This window comes from Neophocaena asiaeorientalis, unplaced genomic scaffold, assembly GCF_003031525.2.
Source record: "Neophocaena asiaeorientalis asiaeorientalis breed wild unplaced genomic scaffold, Neophocaena_asiaeorientalis_V1.1 scaffold77, whole genome shotgun sequence".
Lineage (NCBI taxonomy): Eukaryota > Metazoa > Chordata > Mammalia > Artiodactyla > Phocoenidae > Neophocaena > Neophocaena asiaeorientalis.
In genome coordinates this window covers 7,268,968-7,292,164 of record NW_020174645.1, presented here as the reverse complement: position 1 = coordinate 7,292,164, position 23,197 = coordinate 7,268,968, and the positions used below count along the sequence as shown (strand labels likewise).

At 42.7% G+C, this 23,197-nt stretch overlaps 1 protein-coding gene across 8 annotated transcripts in view; it reads right to left on the bottom strand.

The window, feature by feature from the left end:
* The window catches only part of TCTN1 (tectonic family member 1), a 31,070-nt gene extending 7,929 nt beyond the window's left edge, over positions 1–23,141 (bottom strand). For 3 of the 8 annotated variants that reach the window (XM_024758671.1, XM_024758670.1, XM_024758672.1), the window contains exons 1-8: positions 22,820–23,141; positions 19,886–20,006; positions 14,142–14,272; positions 12,613–12,764; positions 11,013–11,100; positions 6,777–6,886; positions 5,090–5,110; positions 255–398 (exon numbers count right to left, since the gene is read on the bottom strand). In XM_024758671.1, coding sequence (XP_024614439.1) covers positions 255–398; positions 5,090–5,110; positions 6,777–6,886; positions 11,013–11,100; positions 12,613–12,764; positions 14,142–14,272; positions 19,886–20,006; positions 22,820–23,117 — 1,065 coding nt within the window. In that variant the 5' untranslated portion in view covers positions 23,118–23,141. Of the gene's footprint in view, positions 1–254; positions 399–5,089; positions 5,111–6,776; positions 6,887–11,012; positions 11,101–12,612; positions 12,765–14,141; positions 14,273–15,055; positions 15,146–15,373; positions 15,437–19,885; positions 20,007–21,254; positions 21,283–22,819 lie in introns of those variants that run through there. The other 5 variants (XM_024758678.1, XM_024758677.1, XM_024758675.1 and 2 more) reach the window with 5 other exon arrangements.
* Between the last annotated feature and the right edge of the window lie 56 nt (positions 23,142–23,197).

The following is a 23,197-nucleotide window of genomic DNA, read 5'->3' as shown; positions in this document are numbered from 1 at the left end:
CAGCAGCAACAACAAATTTTGACGTATCCTTGTAAGTTACTAGGTTTGTGGAGAAAAATCACACGATTATTTCAGAGACAAAGAAGCGACCTCTGATGAGACAGGATAAAGGGAAGTAGGAGGCCAAGACAAGAAAAGTGATACCATCGGATGGCCAGAGCCCCCTTTGGAGGGCGTCCAGTTACCCCTCAGCACCACGCAGCTTGAGTCACCCACAAACAGAGCAAACTTTCAAAGCCAAATTAGTCACCTACCTCAAGGATGATGTTAGTGCAGATTTTATCATGCCCAGCCTTGACAAGAACCAGCGGCCTCAATACATCAGTGTCAGTGTCTTCCAGTCGGGTTAGCGTTTTATTTAGAGATTGAATGATGATGGACTGAACAGTGATAGGGACCTGCAAAGTAAAGTCCTGGATTACTAAAGACACACCACAACAGAGGTGAATGGGTTAAAATAACGAAAAACTTGAAACACACCTCCACAGATTCACCGCCAAGAAGGGAAAAGCGTGCTATAGAACAATATGCATACTAGAATTACACATTTGCAAAAACACAGATATTTATATGTAAACACATGAATACATTCACAAAGAAAATATCTGAGAAGGATATACTCAAAATGTTAAGTGATTGCCTCTGGAAACATATTCACACAAAAACGTGTACACAAATGTTCACAGCAGCATTCTTAATAGCCCCAAACTGAAAATAACCCAGTTGTCATTCATCAACTGATGAATGGATAAATAAAATGTGGTCTATCCATACAAAAGAATATCATAAATAAAAAGAATCATCTATAAAAAGGAAAGAAGCACTAACACATGCTACAACATAGACGAATCCTGAAAACACTGTGCCAAATGAAAGAAGCCAGACACAAAGGACCACGTACTACATGATCCCGTCTATAGGAAATGTCCAGAATAGGCAAATCCATAGAGACAGAAAGTAGATTAGCGGTTGCCAGGGGCTGGGGGAGAAGGTTGGGGTAGAATGAAGGGTGACTGCTAATGAGCACAGGGTTTCTTTTTGGGGTGGTGAGAATGTTCTGGAATCAGATGTTGGTGATGATTGCATAACCTTGTGCATATACCAAAAACCACTGAATTGTACACTTTAAAATGGTCAGTTTTATAGTACGTGAATTATATCCCAAACACACACACACACACACACACACACACAAACTCCCATCACACCATCAAATGCACACATACACTCTCACCTCCAAACCACAGCTCCTACTGATAAACACACTCACTGTATACATGCACGTGCACATTCTTCACACAATCCCAGGGTCCATCCTCCTAAAGCCCCACAACCTCTCTGAATATATGCTTGACCCAGTTTACACACTTCTACACACACCCTTACACACGCACACAATGGGTGGTGGGATCATGGGTAAGAAAAACAGAGACAAACAAATTTTTAAAGCAAAATCAGGAAGCCCTGGTTAGACCAATGCTATTTTTTTTTTTGCGGTACGCGGGCCTCTCACTGTTGTGGCCTCTCCCGTTGTGGAGCACAGGCTCCAGACGCGCAGGCTCAGTGGCCATGGCACACAGGCCTAGCCACTCCGCGGCATGTGGGATCTTCCCGGACCGGGGCACGAACCCGTGTCCCCTGCATCAGCAGGCGGACTCTCAACCACTGCGCCACCAGGGAAGCCCTAGACCAATGCTATTAAAGGACATTTTTCACTTATGGCCATTGCCAGCAGAGTGACAAAGCACCAAGCGATCCTTTAAATGGCTCAAACCTCTAGATATTTTGGCCTCTTTGTACCATGAGACAAGTCTGATGTTTGCTCTAAATGCCTGCTCTTAGAAACCACTGTTTAGGAAGGAACCTAATTTATATCTAGTTGTTCATATTGCTCTGAACTTTGCCCTCAACCATGTACTATGTTGTTTATAATTCAAAATTAGTAAGTATTTAAGCTGTAATTTTTTTTTTAAGCTGTAATTTTATAGATAAACAAGTTCTTATGTACTGCTCCCATGACCATGAAGACAGGCAACTATCCTTGTAAGTCAAACCTCTAATATAAGAACATGACGTGGTTCAGAAGCAAAGACTAGATGTCATGTGATGGAGTCGCAGGAGGGCAACACCAGTCAACACAACGTCCTCTGCATAACAAGTCGCACCACTGGGTTTAAGAGTTATGCAGGGGGCTTCCCTGGTGGCGCAGTGGTTGAGAGTCCGCCTGCCGATGCAGGGGACACGGGTTTGTGCCCCAGTCCGGGAAGATTCCCACATGCCGTGGAGTGGCTGGGCCCGTGAGCCATGGCCGCTGAGTGCAAAAAAAAAAAAAAAAAAAAAAAAAAAAAGCTTTATGCAGGGAGTCCCATGCTACCGGTTAATTAGCTCTTAAGCAAGTCATCAAAAGATAACCCTGGATTCCTTTATCTGAACATGCCCTGATTCAGCAATGATACTGTGTTCTAAGAAAGTGCACACCGTTCCATATCCTCTGATGGAGCCATTCCCATGGTGTGTGGGTGTGGCTGGCAGAAACCGAAGGGTTCAGTTGGCTTTGTAAAGACTGATGGATGAGTGTAAGTGGCAAGAGCCGCACTAGTATATCACCATCCACTGGACCAGACACAAGAATGAAAATGGTACGGCTCTTCTGGTTTCCTGAATGTCCCATTCAATCATATCCCATTCCCAAACTACCCACTGGCAAAGAAGTAAAGCATACTTAACAATGAAACTACAGGGCCATGACAATCTTTCATTGATGGTTCAATAGATATTGACAATAATTCCAAGCAATCACAATGGGCTTCCATTAATGGGGAGACTGGATCCGATTTTTATATTCCTCATCCTCTAACAGACCTTGGAAGCTGCATTTTAAAAGAATTTAAACACATCCCTGATATTAGTTGATACTCTTCGGAGCACAAGCTTTGGTGTCACACAGATCTGAGTCGGAAGTCGCAGTCTGCCACTTCCTGACTGTGTGGCCATAGGACGCAAAGAGAGAACGTGTGGGAAACTTCCAAACTCAGGGCTTGGCACACAGTAGAGCAAGTCCAATGTCATGGTTAAGAATAAGGTCTCTGGAGCCAGACAGCTTGGTTTCTTGTCCCAGCTCTGCCTCTTCCCCACTGTGTAGCCTTGGGCAAGCTAAGTCATCTCTTTGTGACTCACATGCCAGAGTGCCAACAACAGGACCTACCTCCTAGAACCACTGGGACAACTAAAGGACTGCAGACACACATACACTTGGAACAGTGCCCGGCACATAGTACGTGCCTTTGAGTAACGTCCTATTATCCCTCACAATAGGTCTTCCCTTCTTGATTGAATCAATCCTTAGTCATTCATTCAATTAACACATAACCCACTGAGTGCCCAGTACCTACTAGGCACCATCTTAGTACCAACACTATATGGCATACAGGGCAGTTGTCCCCACAGACAGTTCAAGCTTTGAATGCTATAATAAAAGCACTTTTTAGTGGCTGGAAGTATTTGAGAGCTAGTCTATTATATGACTTTCAAACTGGGTCCCTGGGAGCTGTAGGGTTCCTCACAGGGACCAAAAAAGGAGAAAGATGGGGAGGTCAGGCAGGTAAAGGGCTTCGGACCCCACCCCTGCTCCAACTAGGCACTTTGTTTTTTGGGTTTTTAAAAAAATTAATAAATTTATTTTTATTTATTTGTTTTTGGCTGCACTGGGTCTTCGTTGCTGTGCGTGGGCTTTCTCTAGTTGCGGCGAGCAGGGGCTACTCTTCGTTGCAGTGCACGGGCTTCTCACTGCGGTGGCTTCTCTTGTTGTGCAGCACGGGCTCTAGGCACGTGGGCTTCCGCAGTTGCAGCACGCAGGCTCAGTAGTTGTGGCTCACGGGCTCTAGAGTGCAGGCTCAATAGTTGTGGTGCACAGGCTTAGCTGTTCCACGGCATGTGGGATCTTCCCGGACCAGGGCTCGAACCCGTGTCCCCTGCACTGGCAGGCGGATTCTTAACCACTGCACCACCAGGGAAGCCCCAACTAGGGGCTTTGGATTCAATCCACGTTACACACTAGGGAAGGCTCTCCCTTCTTTCACTTGAAGAAGCACTATAACTGAAATAAGTTTGAAAGCACCTTCACAGATGAGGAAATCCAGGCCCACGCACAGTACTGTGAAGTCCAAAGTCACACAACCATTCCTTTCCAAATGTCTACCTCAAACATGTTTGTGTCCAGAGACGTAATGAAATCAATCACAGTGGGTACTGCTGTCCGCAGCGCTTCCTGCGTGCTAGTTGCTGCACCAAGCACCGAGTCTTACATTATGTGCGTTCTCTCCCTCGAGCCTTACATCAAGCCCCTGGAGCAGAGACCTACCATCCACTTGCAACTGGGGAGACTGAGGCATATGTCACACAAGAAAACAACAGCAAAGCTGACTTTTGAACCAAGGGCAACCAATTTCACAGGCTCTGGGAGACTACGACAAGGCCACTGCCTTGGCCTCCTTGGGGACTGTATTCACAGGCAGGCACAGGGTGCAGCCCCAAGAGTAAGAGGTAGATCCACCATACTTCTCTCTGACATATCTGCAAAGAGACCGTGGCCTCCTGACCACAGCTCTATAGGGCCCCTGAGCTGGGGCCATAAGGCTTGGACTAGAACCTACCTGCAACTCAACACTGGAAGCTACACTTGAGAGTGCTCACCTCCTACACAGGTGTGTACATTCACTGGGCAAAAGGTTTCTTTCTATCTTCTACACTGGACAGGCAGAATCCTGGAAGCTAGCCAGCTCTCCTGACAAGAGGCCAAGAAGATATCAAGGGATGCCCTGAAAGCACAGAAGCCAATCACACCCATTGTCAGTCAAGACAGCTACATCATTTAAACATGAACAAGTGTGGACTACAAAAACTAAGGAATTTGAAAATCTGACCCTTTTGTGATAGCAAAAGGATGGTCTACTAAGGAGTTTCCCTATTTCATTTCTGCTTGCTTTTTGGCAAATGTTTTTGTTATTGGCAGTAAGGTACCCTTCTGACCATAAGTGTATTCATTTCAAACGCTCCGAAGTAAGACAATAATTCCATTAAGTACTCTTACCTTTGTTCCTGAACCAGGCACCTAGATAAAAAGAACAACAAATTTTGTTATGTGTGAGGGCTTTCTCCAGTTGCGGCGAGCGGGGGCCACTCCTCATCGTGGTGCACGGGCCTCTCACTGTCGCGGCCTCTCTTGTTCCGGAGCACAAGCTCCAGACACGCAGGCTCAGTAGTTGTGGCTCACGGGTCTAGTTGCTCCGTGGCATGTGGGATCTTCCCAGACCAGGGTTCGAACCCGTGTCCCCTGCATCGGCAGGCAGATTCTCAACCACTGCACCACCAGGGAAGCCCAAAAAAGAAGCATTTTTATTGCTTTTTCAGACCGTGGGTTAAAGGGCACATTCATCTTATTAAAGACTTCTCAAAGAGGAAAACAGAATTTCCTTAATCAAGACTTGCCACCTATATATTTTTGTATCTGTGTCATAATAACTTTACATTCCCCTTCTATATTCATTTCCTTCAGACTGGGAGCTCAGGAGACCAGCCCAACAGAGCTAGTCTCAGGAAGCCTCCACGCTTCAGTGTAATTGTGCAGTATTTTCCATATGGTCATCAGTGACATAACACTGTAGGGAAGACATGGCTCCCATCCTCCTGGTCACTTGCGCCGCACCTGTCCTCATCGGAAGGACACCACTGCCCGCCCAGGCAATGTCCAGTCTCCTAAGTGGCCTTCCTGCCTGTAGCCCGAGCCCCCTTGGGGCCAGGCTCCTTGCCTCCCCAGCACAGCTGGAACTCTTTTCCTAAAGGGCTCCACCTCCCTTCATTCCTGTCCCCACGCGGCCAATCCCACTTCTCTAACCCCAAGATGCCCTATTAGGCTAATGGGAGCTTTGGGGAGGGGGATGAGTGGACGCGGGGCGGGGGGGCTAAGCTGAAAAAGAACTGTGCCTGCACGCCTGAGGGACTGCTTCCAGGACAACTGTGAGAAGTCACACGAATTGGAAGAATTCACAGGCATAGATGGCTGACTTTGAGGAGAGAGGGAGAGGGAAAGGGCAGGGAGAGGAAAGATTCAACTTGATTCTGAAAACTGAAGCCCAGATGAATACAGGTGCCATGGACGCCCCTGTCACCACACTCCGGAAATCAGAAGGGGAAGGGGGCTTTCACAATAATCATACGGTTTTAAATCACTGAAAAATGTCTTCTCCCCTTGCAACCCTTCACATCACCCACCAAGCAGGCCAGTGGCCTCTCATCTATTCAGTTCAGACTTCAGTCACCGTAACCAGGAGGAAGGGGCCTCTTCACACAGGGGCCTCTTCTTCTCCAGCAAACATATTTCCTGTCCTTTCCTGGGCGCTTATTTCATCTGCCAACCAGAAAGATAACTTTGTGGTGCTAACACGGTCATTCCCGTGACAGACATTAAGATGTTTTTATAATTCTAAAGGTTTTGGTTATTAATAAAGGTCTTTTTAATTCAGGAGACAGACTATTGGTTACCATCAAAATGAATGAAATCAAAAAAAAAAAAAGGAAGCAAAATATGAGCTAACTATATAAAAATTATTTTAAGTGATTATTTCAATATCTTTGGTATCAGTATACCAAAGAACTGGAGAAGAAAAATTCTGAGTGTCAATCATGTATTGAAATGATGCTCTACTTATATTTTAAAAGGGTACAAAGAACAGAAAATAAACCCAATGAATCAAGTTTCACTTCAAAATAATTCTTACCCTCAAAATTTTAGGGCTGCTGTAATAAGCCAGGCTCAGGGTTTCAATTTCTGTACACTGTTCCAAATTTATCCTTCTGGTGCACTTAACAGCTTGGTTAACCAGAAATGCTGGAAATCGTAGCATTCCCAAGGGAAAGGGAAAAAAATTTTTAAAACAAGAAAAATTTTAACTGTCCAACAGTAACTAAAAAATTGTAATCTAAGTAAAACTGCAAAGTTATGACACAGACATAATATGCTTAATATAGGGTTTAAAAAAATATTTTTCAAATGCATAATACATTCACATGATTCAAAATTCAAAAGGCACAAAAGATATTGAGAGAAGTCTCCCCCCAACCCTTGTCCCGCAGCAACCACCAGTTCCCTTCCCCAGAGACAGTCAGCATGAAGTTTCTTGTGTATCTTTCTGGAAATATCCTATGCAAATAAACGCATGTGTATATATATGTATGTATGTGTATATATGTATATGTATGTGTGTGTGTGTGTGTGTGTGTATAAATTTTTTTTTTTTTTAGTATTTCCTTCCCCTTTTGGAAACAAACTCACAATATATATTCTGCCTTTTGTTTTTTTCACTGAACAATGTATCTTGGAGTTCAGTCTATCTCAGTACATGAAGAGCTTCCTCCTACTCTTTTTAGGGAGAATTAGTATTCTATTATAGACATGCCATAATTTATTCAACCAGTTCCCCACTAATGGAAGCTGTCTCCAGCTTTGCTATAATAATGCTGCAATCTATTGTTTTGCATGTGGGCCAGAGTTTCTGTAGGACCAACTCCTAGAAGTAGAAAAGCTAGGTCAAAGGGCATATTCATTTGCAATATTGATACATAATACCAAAGTGCTCTTCACAGAGGCCTTACCAAGTTTTAGTCCCACCAGCAATATAGACAAGTGCCTACTTATCCACAGACTTAAATTTCTTTACGCTTTGCCAATCCATTAGGTGGAAACAGTATCTCAGTTTCGTTGTTTTTTTTTTTTTTCTCATTAATTTTTTTGGCTGCACTGGGTCTTCGTTGCTGCCTGCAGGCTTTCGCTAGTTGCGGTGAGCAGGGGCTACTCTTCGTGAGGTGCACAGGTTTCTCATTGTGGTGGCTTCTCTTGTTGCAGAGCACAGGCTCTAGGCATGCGGGCCTCAGTAGTTGTGGCACACGGGCTCAGTAGTTGTGGCTCATGGGCTCTAGAGCACAGGCTCAGCAGTTGTGGTGCATGGGCTTAGTTGCTCCACAGCATGTGGGATCTTCCCGGACCAGGGCTCACACCCATGTTCCCTGCATTGGCAGGCAGATTCTTAAATACTGCGCCACCTGGGAAGTCCCTCAGTTTCGTTTTAATTTACACTGTTCCTTTGTGTGAGCAAAGTTAAGCATCTATTCAATAGAACACATTTTCCTTCATGTAGCAAGTGTTGCTTCATTAGGCCACATACTATCATCCACAGGTTAGCAGGTTTCTGCATAGTGAGGCTGGCTAAGGACTGGAGAGGCAGGCCTATTGCCTTCCACTGCCAAGAGGGTTACTCCATGGAGTCTATGATGCCCCTGAAGGAGAAGCAGGACCCATGGGAGGCAGCTGCATGGGTTGTATCCCTGCTCCACTACCGCCTGAGTAAGAAACTGAATGTTTCTCAGTTTCCTCATCTAAAGAATGAAAACAACCCTCCCTTAGAGGACCATTGTAAGGATCACATGGAAAAACACATGCAAGCACTTAACACAATACCCGGCATACAGTTAATCAGTGTTAACTACTGACAAACTTTAGCTCCAGTGAGGAAAGAACTTTCCAACAGGGACTTCCTTGGTGGTCCTGTGGTTAAGACTTCACGCTCCCAATGCAGGGGGGCCCAGGTTCGATCCCTGGTCAGGGAACTAGATCCCATGTGCTGGAACTAAAAGATCCTGCATGCTGCAACTAAGACCTGCAACAGCCAAATCAATAAATATTTTTTTAAAAAAAGAACTTTCCAACAGGGACTTCCTTGGAGGTCCTGCGGTTAAGACTTCACGCTCCCACTGCAGGGGGGCCCAGGTTCGATCCCTGGTCAGGGAACTAGATCCCATGTGCTGGAACTAAAAGATCCTGCATGCTGCAACTAAGACCTGCAACAGCCAAATCAATAAATATTTTTTTAAAAAAAGAACTTTCCAACAGGGACTTCCTTGGAGGTCCTGCGGTTAAGACTTCACGCTCCCACTGCAGGGGGGCCCAGGTTCGATCCCTGGTCAGGGAACTAGATCCCATGTGCTGGAACTAAAAGATCCTGCATGCTGCAACTAAGACCTGCAACAGCCAAATCAATAAATATTTTTTTAAAAAAAGAACTTTCCAACAGGGACTTCCTTGGAGGTCCTGCGGTTAAGACTTCACGCTCCCACTGCAGGGGGGCCCAGGTTCGATCCCTGGTCAGGGAACTAGATCCCATGTGCTGGAACTAAAAGATCCTGCATGCTGCAACTAAGACCTGCAACAGCCAAATCAATAAATATTTTTTTAAAAAAAGAACTTTCCAACAGGGACTTCCTTGGAGGTCCTGCGGTTAAGACTTCACGCTCCCACTGCAGGGGGGCCCAGGTTCGATCCCTGGTCAGGGAACTAGATCCCATGTGCTGGAACTAAAAGATCCTGCATGCTGCAACTAAGACCTGCAACAGCCAAATCAATAAATATTTTTTTAAAAAAAGAACTTTCCAACAGGGACTTCCTTGGAGGTCCTGCGGTTAAGACTTCACGCTCCCACTGCAGGGGGGCCCAGGTTCGATCCCTGGTCAGGGAACTAGATCCCATGTGCTGGAACTAAAAGATCCTGCATGCTGCAACTAAGACCTGCAACAGCCAAATCAATAAATATTTTTTTAAAAAAAGAACTTTCCAACAGGGACTTCCTTGGAGGTCCTGCGGTTAAGACTTCACGCTCCCACTGCAGGGGGGCCCAGGTTCGATCCCTGGTCAGGGAACTAGATCCCATGTGCTGGAACTAAAAGATCCTGCATGCTGCAACTAAGACCTGCAACAGCCAAATCAATAAATATTTTTTTAAAAAAAGAACTTTCCAACAGGGACTTCCTTGGAGGTCCTGCGGTTAAGACTTCACGCTCCCACTGCAGGGGGGCCCAGGTTCGATCCCTGGTCAGGGAACTAGATCCCATGTGCTGGAACTAAAAGATCCTGCATGCTGCAACTAAGACCTGCAACAGCCAAATCAATAAATATTTTTTTAAAAAAAGAACTTTCCAACAGGGACTTCCTTGGAGGTCCTGCGGTTAAGACTTCACGCTCCCACTGCAGGGGGGCCCAGGTTCGATCCCTGGTCAGGGAACTAGATCCCATGTGCTGGAACTAAAAGATCCTGCATGCTGCAACTAAGACCTGCAACAGCCAAATCAATAAATATTTTTTTAAAAAAAGAACTTTCCAACAGGGACTTCCTTGGAGGTCCTGCGGTTAAGACTTCACGCTCCCACTGCAGGGGGGCCCAGGTTCGATCCCTGGTCAGGGAACTAGATCCCATGTGCTGGAACTAAAAGATCCTGCATGCTGCAACTAAGACCTGCAACAGCCAAATCAATAAATATTTTTTTAAAAAAAGAACTTTCCAACAGGGACTTCCTTGGAGGTCCTGCGGTTAAGACTTCACGCTCCCACTGCAGGGGGGCCCAGGTTCGATCCCTGGTCAGGGAACTAGATCCCATGTGCTGGAACTAAAAGATCCTGCATGCTGCAACTAAGACCTGCAACAGCCAAATCAATAAATATTTTTTTAAAAAAAGAACTTTCCAACAGGGACTTCCTTGGAGGTCCTGCGGTTAAGACTTCACGCTCCCACTGCAGGGGGGCCCAGGTTCGATCCCTGGTCAGGGAACTAGATCCCATGTGCTGCAACTAAAAGATCCTGCATGCTGCAACTAAGACCTGCTACAGCCAAATAAATAAATATTTTTTTAAAAAAAGAACTTTCCAACAACTGGAAGAGTTAAACAACTTAATGGGCTGGTTACAGGTAGTGAGTTCCCCATCATTGCAAGTGCTCAAACAGTGACTGCAGGTTGTAGAAAAGATTCCGGCACTGGGTGGGAAACTGAACTATTCAACCTTTGAGGCCTCTTTCAACTCTAAGACTCTCTGTTTCTAGTTACGAAGTCTGTTTAATTATGACTACTATACATATAAACTAAGAACAAACTCTGTTTGCAGAGAGGAAGAAAAGTGCCCACTCTCTTACCTGCAGGGTTATTATCGGTGCACAGAGATGATGTAAGGGGAGAAGGAAATCTCAGAAATGAATGTGAAGTCTGCAGATGAACCCCATACTGCAAACAGAACAACAAACAGCTGTCATGGTGCAACTAAGGTGTTCCTTCAACACTTACTGCACACCTACTATGTGACAGGCAGCACTGCAGGCATCGGGAACACAGGGGTGATTAAAAAACAGATGTGGTCCTTGTCCGCAGGGAGCTTACCTCTAGCTAGCTGTCCCACCCTTTTCCTTTTAAGGATGTGTGTTTCTATGTACGCATGTTACTGCATTTGCAGGCTTTTTTATTCTAGGCAATTTTATTTCTATTCCACTGGAAGGGTATGTAGGAAGCTGACACAGGTGCCAGCAAGGGGGAAACAAGCCCTGTCCTTCACCAGAGCTGGGAGTATAAATTCCTGCAATCTTTCTGGAGAGCAATCTGGTATCGGTATTTTAAATTCCCATTCATTTTGACCAAGTTAACCCGTTTATAGGAACATATCCTAAGGTTTAATCAGACAAAAATATATGTAATTAGGGACTTCCCTGGTGGCACAGTGGTTAAGAATCCACCTGCCAATGCAGGGGACACAGGTTTGATCCATGGTCCAGGAAGATCCCACATGCCACGGAGCAACTAAGCCTGTGTGCTACAACTGCTGAACCTGCACTCTAGAGCCCAAGAGCCACAACTACTGAGCCCATGTGCCCCATCTACTGAAGCCCGCACGCTCCAGTGCCGTGAGCCCCAACTACTGAGCTTGCGTGCCACAACTAAGCCCACGTGCCTAGAGCCCATGCTCTGCAACAAGAAAAGTTACCACAATGAGAAGCCTGCGCGCCGCGATGAAGAATAGCCCCCGCTCGCTGCAACTAGAGAAAGCCTGTGCACAGCAACTGACCCAACACAGCCAAAAAAAAAAATATATATATATATATATATATGTGTACCTATAGGAATGTTTATTGTGGATTATTTACAATAGCAAAAACTAGAAACGAATGTCTGTTAAATAGTGGAATGACTCAATAATAAATAACGACACATCCATGGAAGGAATACTTTGTACCAGTAAAATACAGCTCCAACACTAGCTCCTTCCTATACCTATGTTTTCCTCAACACTTAAATGGAGACAATGACATATCCTTCCCAGGGTTGTGTGCAATTATGTCTGAAAAGCTCTGCACAGTGCCTGACACATGGGAAATTCTCAAGAAGTGGTAACTTTTATAGTGACACAGGAAGATGCATAAAATTCGCATCTTTGCAAATTTTTTTTTTTTTTTTTGCAAAGAAAAAAGCACTTTGCTGCATCTTTTGAGGTGGAAAAGAAAAAATTCTGCAAAGACAAATGCAAGCTTACCACAGAATAAATGCCTCAAAACCCTATGTTAGAATTCAACTACTCAAGTTTAATTTTCATGATCTTTGATCTATAGGCACGCACGTTAAGTTTTTTAGTTTATAATATGAATTCTATGTCTCAGGAAAGCCCGTTTACTGGGAACAAACTGAAAAGTTAACTTACAAAGACAAGATATTTGTGATGGGATGAGTGGACTTAAGTTCCTGGCTCACCTCATATTTTGCAGTATTTGGAGCATCTGGTTTGGTTGTCAAGGAAACATCTGATTCTGCATTCGTTGAAAAACCATCCGATGTTTTCATCAATTTATCAAAATTGCTTTCATCAGGCACTTCCGGATTAATAAAGGATAATGCAGGTTTATCTGTTTTTAGAAAAAACATTTTAGATCAGTATAAAACATAACATGTATAGTATATATAACACATGTAGTATTTTGGAAACAACTTTCAGTAGCATTAAGGTTGATGTGAAGACACTAAAGTGTCTCTTTTTATATTCATTTTCCCCAAGATTTCTTGAATCTTATTAAATAAATAGGGTCTTTCTCTATTGTGGAAGCAATGGTTTCTAAAGCCTACAGGTAAAGAGCACAACAGAAACCAATAATAATCAATCTCTTTCTCTGGCCCACGGACTGAGGCATCTGCTGCATAAACCTCTAAGGGGCAACTCTCTCCAGATGGCTATGGGAATGAAAGACCCTGTTTCTACCCTCACACAGCCACCTCCAAAGCCCAGGAGGATAATGTGCCCTGTACATGAGAGGTGGGAGGAGGAGGGAACAGGCTGGTCTGTTCACTGGGCCTGTTATGTCAGAGAACATGACAATGACTGACCAGTCATTACCTCAGATTACAAATCACAGAGCAATCGCCTAAATGTTCAAGTGCAAAGGAACAAAATATAAAGACACTCTGAAAAGACGATAAAGTTAGATAAAACCATAAATGTGTCTCTGATCTTTGATATCTTGATAACATTTTACACTCACATGTACTTTGGAACTAGACACCTAACTGAGCTAAATGCTCAGATAAAAATAAAGATCCTGGGGCTTCCCTGGTGGCGCAGTGGTTGAGAGTCCGCCTGCTGATGCAGGGGACATGTGTTTGTGCCCCGGTCCGGGAAGATCCCACATGCCGCGGAGCGGCTAGGCCTCTGAGCCATGGCCACTGAGCCTGCGCGTCCGGAGCCTGTGCTCCGCAACGGGAGAGGCCACAACAGTGAGAGGCCCGCGTACCGCAAAAAAAAAAAATAAAGAAATAAAAAAATAAAGATCCTGTTTTCATGCAAATATTCTTAGTAAAAATAAAAGAGAAAAAGAGAACCTGAAACCAAAGCTGAACCTGATTCTCAACTATTAAATCAGGAGGAAATAAAGTAAAACACACACACACACATACATACACATACACATACATACATACATACATACATACACACACACACACACCTAAATAAATCTAGATTCCTATGCATGTCTACATATTATAAACACCTTTGAAATAAGGTATGAGATTTCAAAAGATAACTACACAAGCACAATTAAAGAAAACGTGCATGGCCACAGGTTTATAAAGTTACTTGCAGTTGTCTGTGGAATGGCCTCAAGATAAACTCTAGCCAAACCACAGAATAACTGCTTTAAATCTAACAATGGGACATTTTTCCATAAAAGAATTTTTAAAAGAAAAAAATTTTCAGAGTTTCACAAAGTATATCACCATCAAATACTTACAGTTTGTAATGTGAATGCAGAAAATAGATGGATTGATTTGGTCAACAAGTTTAAATACTCTCTGAGGTGGGTCTGCTGTAAAATTCAATGAATAGATGGCTGCTTTTTGACTACAAAACTGACTATCACCCCTGAAAATTAAAAAAATAATAAGACAAAGTTTTAAGGCAAATGCACACAATCTTAGCAAGATTATTTTAAAACTGTCAGATGCTTGCACTATACTATGTTAACAACTACATGGAGGATATTTATGAAAGTGCGATGTTAGAATTGAATCCACTTTTATTTAGTTTATTCAGTGTTAAATTGTTTGGCATTTTAAACTTCTTCCTCTAACAGTGAAAATATGAAGACAACTAGAATCACCTTTAAGAAAATCTTGTCAAGTATGGAATATAGATCAGAGTATAATTTTGATGTAAATGAACCTTGCAAACTCTGACAGAATCAATTACATAAAATTTTGCAGAACTTCAGATTGTTTATAAGTACTCAGAATGGATCCAAAATTCCTAATCTTTAGAATAAAGCTGTCTTCACAAAGGATTGTGAGAATGAGAAAATGTAACGTCATCTGGAAGTTTCGGGGCTTAGAAGTTACAGTATAGGTAAGTCTTCAACCAATCCCAGACTTAACAAACCCTAATCTATTTGATACTGATACAGATATGGCATAGAGATATAACAAAAATGAGATATTACATACTGCTTTAAGGCTTTTTTTCACTTAATATATAGTGTCCAATATTTCCCATATCAAATATGTTTTTGTACTATTATACTAAATAGCTTCATTTATACCAATTTATTAAGATACTCCCAAATTTTTAACCAATCCTCTACTGTTGATCTAGGCTGTTTCTAATTTTCCCCGAGTATATATAATGCTATAATGACATCCTTGTACATACATTTTTATTAATATCGCCATTTATTTCCTTAGGCCATATCTCCTGAAGTGGAATTGCTGGGTCAAAAGGTAGATACGCGTAATTTAAGACTTCTGGGACATACTGCCAGATCGCCTTCCAGAAAGGCAAGATGCATCCTTACCAACACTGTAATAATAAGAGCGCGTATTTCCTGTACTCTTGCCAAGATTGGATATTATCATTCAGTTTTTACCCTTTGCCAATTTCATGGGCAAAAGCCTGTTATCTCATTGTTTAAATTTGAATTTTCTCTTTTACTAGTGAGGTTAAATATTTTTCCATATAGTTTCTGCTTACTGGTATTTATTCTTCAGTAAGTTGACCATTTTTTATTAGAACGTTTGTCTTCTCATTGACTTATAATAACCCATATATATATTGTGATGCAAGGGCTTAGCTGTTCCGTGGCATGTGGGATCTTCCTGGACCAGGGATTGAACCTGTGTCCCCTGCATTGGCAGGCGGATTCTTATCCACTGTGCCACCAGGGAAGTACCTGATTTTTTAAAAAATAATGAAGTTGTCAATCTTTTCTTTTATAGTTTGCCTTTGGGTTTATGCTTAAAAGACATTCCCTAACCCAAGATTAATAAATGTTCACCTATATTTTTCATTTGCTCATTAATTTTTTTTTAACGTTTCTATCTCTTGGTAATTTACTTCGATGTAATGCTATGAAGCAGGAACCTAATGTTTTTTGTTTTTAAATAATCATCCTACATCATTTACTGAATGATCCAACCTTTACTCCACAGAGATGAAATACCATATTTATATTAAATACATAAGTAGAAAAAAACATAATACTTTTTTAAAAAATGAGCTGGTGTAAAATCAGTACACACAACTGATTTTTGGCCTTTCTATTCTCTTCCAATGACCTACTAATCTGTCTTGAATTAATACACATTATTTTCATTATTATAGTGTTACAACTGTTTTAAACCTAGAAGTTTGCTCTTCTTATTCAATAACGTCTTGGCTGTTCTGTTTATTCTTCCAGATGAATTTTAGAATCATTTTGACACATTATCCCTCTCCCATCTGACTAGAATTACATTATAATAAATTGAAATGTATAAGTAATGATTCTTCCCATCCCACTACACAGACCGTATCTCTCCAGTTATTCAAATGTTTTATGTCTCACTATATTTTGAAGTTTTTCTTCACAAAAATTCTGAATAGTTAAGTTTAATTCTAACTATGTTAAATTTCTATTGGTGTTATGAATAGAATCCATTTCCATTATATTTTTTGAATGTTTATTGATGGGGTATTGATTTATTTTGTAACTGGCCTCTTTTCCAAATGCTCTGTATAGTTCTAATGGTATATCAGTTGTTATTGTAGGCATAAAGAATATTTTTGAAAAACCGTGAGTAGTATTAATAAGAAAAGATCCAGCACTGAAAAATCTACGAGTCCTACTGGGCCTTAAAGGATGAGGAGGAATCAGACAGAAAGGGAATGGGACACTAATCCAAGTACAAGAATGACATTGGCCAAGGATGGGTAATATACTGATGGTATTTGGAAAACAGAGTACCAAAAGTGGGCTGGATGGTGGATACCAGATGGGGTTAGTAGGAAATAAGATCTGAAAGAGGCTGGGATGGATATGAATCCAGGTTATGGATTCTGTAGGTAATGAGAGTTTTTGAAGGTTCTTTAGCAAGTGAGTGATAAGTTGAGGCGTGAGCTTATGAAGAGGAAGAAAGTAGGAATGGATAAATATGAGGGCAATCGTAAAAGACAACTCAGCAGAATGGGACTCTTCACCCCTCCCCTTCGAGTCAGGCAGCTCTCCAATCCTGTGCAGTGAATCAGTATCACATCTGTACACTTCTCTTTAGTCCCACTGTCACAACCTTCAGGGGTAAAAGAGAGGGCACCTATTAATCCTCATCTGCAATAGCTTCCTACTTGGTTCCCTGTTACCAGGCCTGGGCCCTGTGATCTACTGTCCATGCTGCTGCTAAATTTATTAAGTTGGGAATCTAATCACCTCACTTCCCGGCCCCCTGAAGAATTCAGGAAAAATCCAAACCCCTCAGCATACACACAAGGCCCCTCAGAATTTGACCCCTGCCATTCCCCACACTCCTCTGGCTCCACCCTTCCCTAGCCATGCTGAGTTACCTGCAGTTAAGGCAACAGGCTGTATTCCTTCACCCCTATGCAGCTCCCTCGGCCTGGAATGCCCTTCCTGATTCCTCGCTGGCCAACTTCTACTTGTTCTTCAGAACCCAGCTCAGTTATTTTCTAGAAAGACCTCCCTACTCCCACTCTCTGGGTTAGATGCCACTCCTCTGAGTTCTCCTAGTGTCTGGGGCAGAAACTGTCATCCACTCATCTGTCTCCCTTATTCATGAGCTCTTTGAAGGCAAGACCATGTCTAACTCATCTTTAAATCCCTGGTACTGGCACACAGGAGGGCTCAGGAAAGGCATGGTGAGATGTGAAAGACGGCTTGAGATGTGAGAAGGCAAGGAAGAGACAGGAGTCAGGGTAGCCTCCAGGTTTCTGGCCTGGATTTCTGCCTGGGTAGAGAAAGTCAAAAGGGGATGCTTGAGGGTCAGTTAGGGGTGGAGGGGAGAAATTCATTCATCCATTTAACTCATTTTTAATGAGGGCCAACTATGTGGCAGGTTGTGCTAGGCACTACTGGTAAACGGTATATAAAAGATAATTCTTACATTCAAGAAGCTTACATCTAATGAGGAAAACAGACATTAATCCAATAATCTTAACAATAAATTTACAAGTTATTGGACGATAGGACTAGCTGATAACAGTTCAGCAAATGTAAATAAACTTTTTATGAGTTGGAATCTACATAACAAGAACACACAACTAATTAGGACTATTAGTTTTGATTTCAGTATTTCTACACTCCATATTCAGGAGAAAGTCACAAGCAAAACTAACTCAAAAAATTCTGAGGTCCTCTCCTGAGGGCACTACGAATTCAGCTCTAACTTCTAAACCATGAGGTCCACAAACCACACCTAATTTTGTAAATGTTTTACTGAAACGTAGTCATGCCCATTCATTTACATATTGTCGATACTGCTTTTGCTCAACAATGGCAGAGTTGGGAAGTTGCAACAGAGACCATTATGGCCTGCAAAGCTTAAAGTACTTATTATGTGGCCTTTTACAGAAAAAAGCTGGCTGACCCCCATTCTAAATAGTCTATATCTAAAATTACAATACTGGCTAATTTTTTTAAAACAATTACATTCTAAATAATCTCAAATTGGAGCAGATACCTCACTCTCAGGCTCCTGGTACTTACTAAGACAGGAAAACAGAATGATTTTCAACAAAGACTGAACCACAATGTAGTCCAGCTAGCCACAAAAATAATCTGACTAGGGCTTCCCTGGTGGCGCAGTGGTTGAGAGTCCGCCTGCCGATGCAGGGGACACGGGTTCGTGCCCCGGTCCGGGAAGATTCCACATGCCGCGGAGTGGCTAGGCCTGTGTGCCATGGCCACTGAGCCTGCGCGTCCGGAGCCTGTGCTCCGCAACAGGAGAGGCCACAACAGTGAGAGGCCCACATACCACAAAAAAATAAAAATAAATAATCTGACTACAACACCCCATGCTCCAAGCATTTTTACAATATCAGAAGTAGATTCAGGGCTTCCCTGGTGGCGCAGTGGTTGAGAGTCTGCCTGCCAATGCAGGGGACAGGGGTTCGAGCCCTGGCTGGGGGGGATCCCACATGCCGCAGAGCAACTAAGCTCGTGCTCCACAACTACTGAGCCTGAGCTCTAGAGCCCGCAAGCCACAACTACTGAGTCCACATGCCACAGCCGCTGAGGTCCGTGCGCCTGGAGCCTGTGCTCCGCAACAAGAGAAGCCACGACAATGAGAGGCCCGTGCACTGCAGCGAGGGGTGGCCCCCGGTCACCGCAACTAGAGAAAGCCCACACCGCAGCAACAAAGACCCAACATGGCCAAAAATAAATTAATTAATTAAAAAAAAAAAGAAGTAGATTCAATTTCCCATTGGGCAATAAATTTCCCATTGGGCAATTTCCCATTGGGCAATAAAATTTCCCATGGGAAAAACACATCACACTTCCAAAAAGCATTCAACCTATCAAGTTTCAATCGCTAAAACTTGATACAAGACTAAATGTAAATTAGCTATCTCTGAATAATAAATTGGTCCCATCCTGAATAAATTAACCTCTCCTAAATGCTGCTATTTTATCTGAATTATGAGAAGCAGAAAAATCAGAAGAGATTATTTCTTTACCTTATAATCGACTGGTAATGTCATTTTCCATTATTCTCCTAGACAACGTGAACTGTGAGAATTCCTGGTAGATTCGTCCATCAGAAAAGTATACACAAAGCTTTCCTATCTATTTAATTTTTTGTTACAAGTCTACAACAAAAGCTGTAAAATTATGTCTACAACAAAAACTGTAAAATTAAACTGTACTTTTCACCCTAGGCTATACATGAGACTAATTCAGATACAAAAATGTGACACCTTATCTGTTTACAAATCACAGTGAAACGTAATTCAATATCTGAACACAGAGATTTCATTATACCCTTTGTAAAAAGTACACTCTCTCTTCTCTTTTGCCTGAGCTATCATCTGGCTGGATGTAAATAAGGGATAGACACTCTTGTACATATTGGTTTGGACAGCATGACTTCTGAATGATGCAAAATTCAGAAAATCAGGTTTGCGTTTTTCAGCCTGGGGGATTTTTCACTTTCTGTCCCCAAATTTTATAATCTTGGTCCAATTTTATCAAACCTGCATGTGTCACAAACTTACATGACAACTGGGATTGAGCAGGCAGAAAAGACACTGAAATCCACGGAGCTGCAATCAGGATCACAACAGCAGTTGACATCACACAGTGCTGGAGACAAGTCACAGACACACAGAGCAGCAACTACAGAAACAAGAGAGGTGGGGTGCAGAGCGTCACAATCAGCAGGTAGTGACTGCCCCCCTGCCACTGCAAGGTACCAAAAATCCATCTCATACACAAGGTCCATTTTACTTTTCCTATTGCACTTTGGGGGAAATTTGTGAAGTGAAAATAAGTCAGTTTGAGCACTCCTCCATCCAAGGTTTCCCCAAAGTGGCTAATCATTTGACTCACCTGGAAAGTTCTGTTTGTATTCTACCTAGAAAGACTCTGATTTGGTAAGCTAACTATGAAACCAGACACCTGTTTTTCAAAAACTTTCCAGGTGATGCTGATAATTAAAACAGGTTTAAGAACCAGCACAGTGAATCGATTGCCTGACCAAAAAAACCACCAGTTTAACACTGCAGACTCCTGAGCCCCTCCTCCAGAGATTCCAATTCAGAGGAAGGGCCCACTTAAGGCTGCCAAGAATCAGGGTTCTCTATCTTGTTCCTCTCCTCAGACGTCAACTGCAGCTTTGAAGCTGAGCCCACATTCACAGGCTATTGGCCAAGAATCAAACTGGCTCAAGTTCTTTGTACTTGGGATCCTAGAAATATCTTTCATAATTCAGACAATAAAAGCGTGGGAAGAGGTAGGAAGCTCCACTTAGCAAATTTTAATTTTTACTAATGATGACTACCTGGATTTTTAATTCCCTATTTTAGTCTGTCAAACAGGGGGGCAAAAAACTTTTAAAGAGATAGCAGAGCATGAGAATGATAAATACTGAACTCATGGTAGTTTAATTACTGCTGGAAGGGAGGGAATAAGATCAGTGCTTCAATCTTACCTGTAATGTTTTTTCTTTTTTTGAAAAAGGATTTCATGCACAAACAAATTTTAAAAAGGGATCTCAAGCAAATGTTGATAGACAATACATACAACATTCTTATTTGCATTTATGAATTATTTTACAATGTTTCCCTCTAGCCAAGGACTCCTCTGTGTGCTTAGAAGTGTTGAGGCACCCTGCCTTATGTGTTCAAAATTAATGTTGATTTGTTTTACAAAACTTAAAGCCTTTGTAGGTAGGTAGCTATAAGACTACTAGGGACAAAGCAATAGTGTTTAATAACTTTACTTAGGAAAAAAAAAGGTCTCTATCCATGTGAGTATACTTAATCAGCCAACAAGTATCTGTTGAGCACTCCCAGGATCTAAGTAGCACTCAGCTGCTCTTCCAAGCCTCTTCACGTCTACAGGGTACTAATGAACAGAGCTCACATTCAAGATGAAAGTTATCATCCTTCTCTTCCACCTGTAACCCATTCTGCAAACGGCTGCCCAGTTCTCCACTCCCAGTCAGTCTCCTGCTACAACACGTACCCAGGGTGTGACCTAAAATCAGGCAAGTAATTCACTAACATGAAAAATGGGAATAACCCAACATCCTAAGGTTGTTATAAGGATTAAATGAGATACATCAGAAATGAAATGCTTAGCACAGGGGCTACAACACAGTAAGCAGTTAATAAATGCCAGCTGTCATTTATTATCATTACTTGCACAGGTCTAAACAGAGGCCCTTTGAAAAGACGAAGGAAAGTGTAAATTCATCCTCCCATTTTGGAAAAACAGCCCTGAACACCTATTAATGATGGTTCATGAACAGCTTCATTTTGAGGAGAAAGTGCATTAACAGATGAAATATTTACATGGATAAAAGACAACTCAGTCCAAAAAAATCTTAGAGAATTTCAGATATTGAATACTCTGCTGTATTCTGTCCCAATTTATCACTTAACTTCCCTAATTCATCAAATAAATAGTTTTGATATAAAACAAAGCTTTTTTATATTGAAATAACAAATATATTTCTCTGTACTTTTTCTCAGGACTACTCATAATTTATAAAGGAGAAATAATGGTTCAGTAACTGAAGTCCTAGAGTTCAGAATGTCAGCCAATGATGACTTTTCTATCTACTAATACTGAACCTTACTCAATTTAAGAAAAGATCTTTTTCTCTTAAGAAGGGATAAAAAATACTGCGTACCTATTGGAGTTACAGTCAGAGGGCTTAACAGGGATTTTTTTGAGATCACAAGCCCCTTTGACAAACTACTCACTGCTACGAACTCTCACCCCAGAAAAATGCATATTCACAAAAGTTTGCACTCTATCTTGGAGTCACAGCTATCCCCTGAAGTCATCCATGTCGAATCAGATTACTAAATAGTCACCAAATGTGTGACTCAAGGATTAGATCACTGAGAAATATGTCAATTATCCCTAAAGATGAATCTTAAGAAGTGGATATAACCCCTCACCCCATAACTTCCCACCTCCAACTCAACACAGGAGGAATCCTGGGTTCTTATAATTCAAGTCAACAGACAGGGGCCTTGACATAGTCACTTTCAGTAAACTAGACTTTTTGCGTCTCTTTTTGATAAGTGAAAAGTTCAACGTATCCTATGCACTTAATTCCCACAACTGTCTACAAACTTTCGATTTAATTTCGTGTTCAGCTGCAAAGCTGCAAGCAAGTATTCATTCATTATCACCTTTAGCGTTAATGTTGTCCAAGACCACTGCAAGTACTTTCAAAGCTTTTTATATTGTCCCACTTGGGCTCGCTGAGCCTCGGTTTTCTCATCTGACAGTGAACAATAACATCTACCTCTAACGGTTGTTGAGAGAATTAATGCCTATGAAACACTTAGCAATGCCTGCACACAAGTGGTCAATAAACGTTAACTATCATTATTATTACATCCTCGCCCGGGCTACCACCCCCCGCAGTCTGGATCACTGTAGATCCCCAGGAATTGGCCCTTGGTACCCACCGTCCGTGACCGGAGTGGGCCTGGGGTCGGAGGAGGGCCTGGGAGCCCTGGGGGTTTCATGGGGCCTAGGAGATACAGCAGGTCGGAAAGTCGTCGGGGCTGGCTTCATGGAGTTCAGGGCCTCCGTCGTCACCACCGGGGTGTCCCCGGCCTGGGCGCTCACGGAGGCCCAGCAGTCCACGAGCAAGAGCAGGAGCGGCGGGAGATCCCGCAGCCCCATCACCAAGCAGAAACCCGCGCAGCTAGCAGCCAAGGACCGCGCGCTACCTGGCAACCGCGGCGGCTGGGTGCGGGGCATCACGGGAAGGGTCGCGAGAGGACGCGAGAGACTGGGGGCGGAGGGCAGGGCCTGGGCGAGGCGGGGGGAGGGCGGAGGGC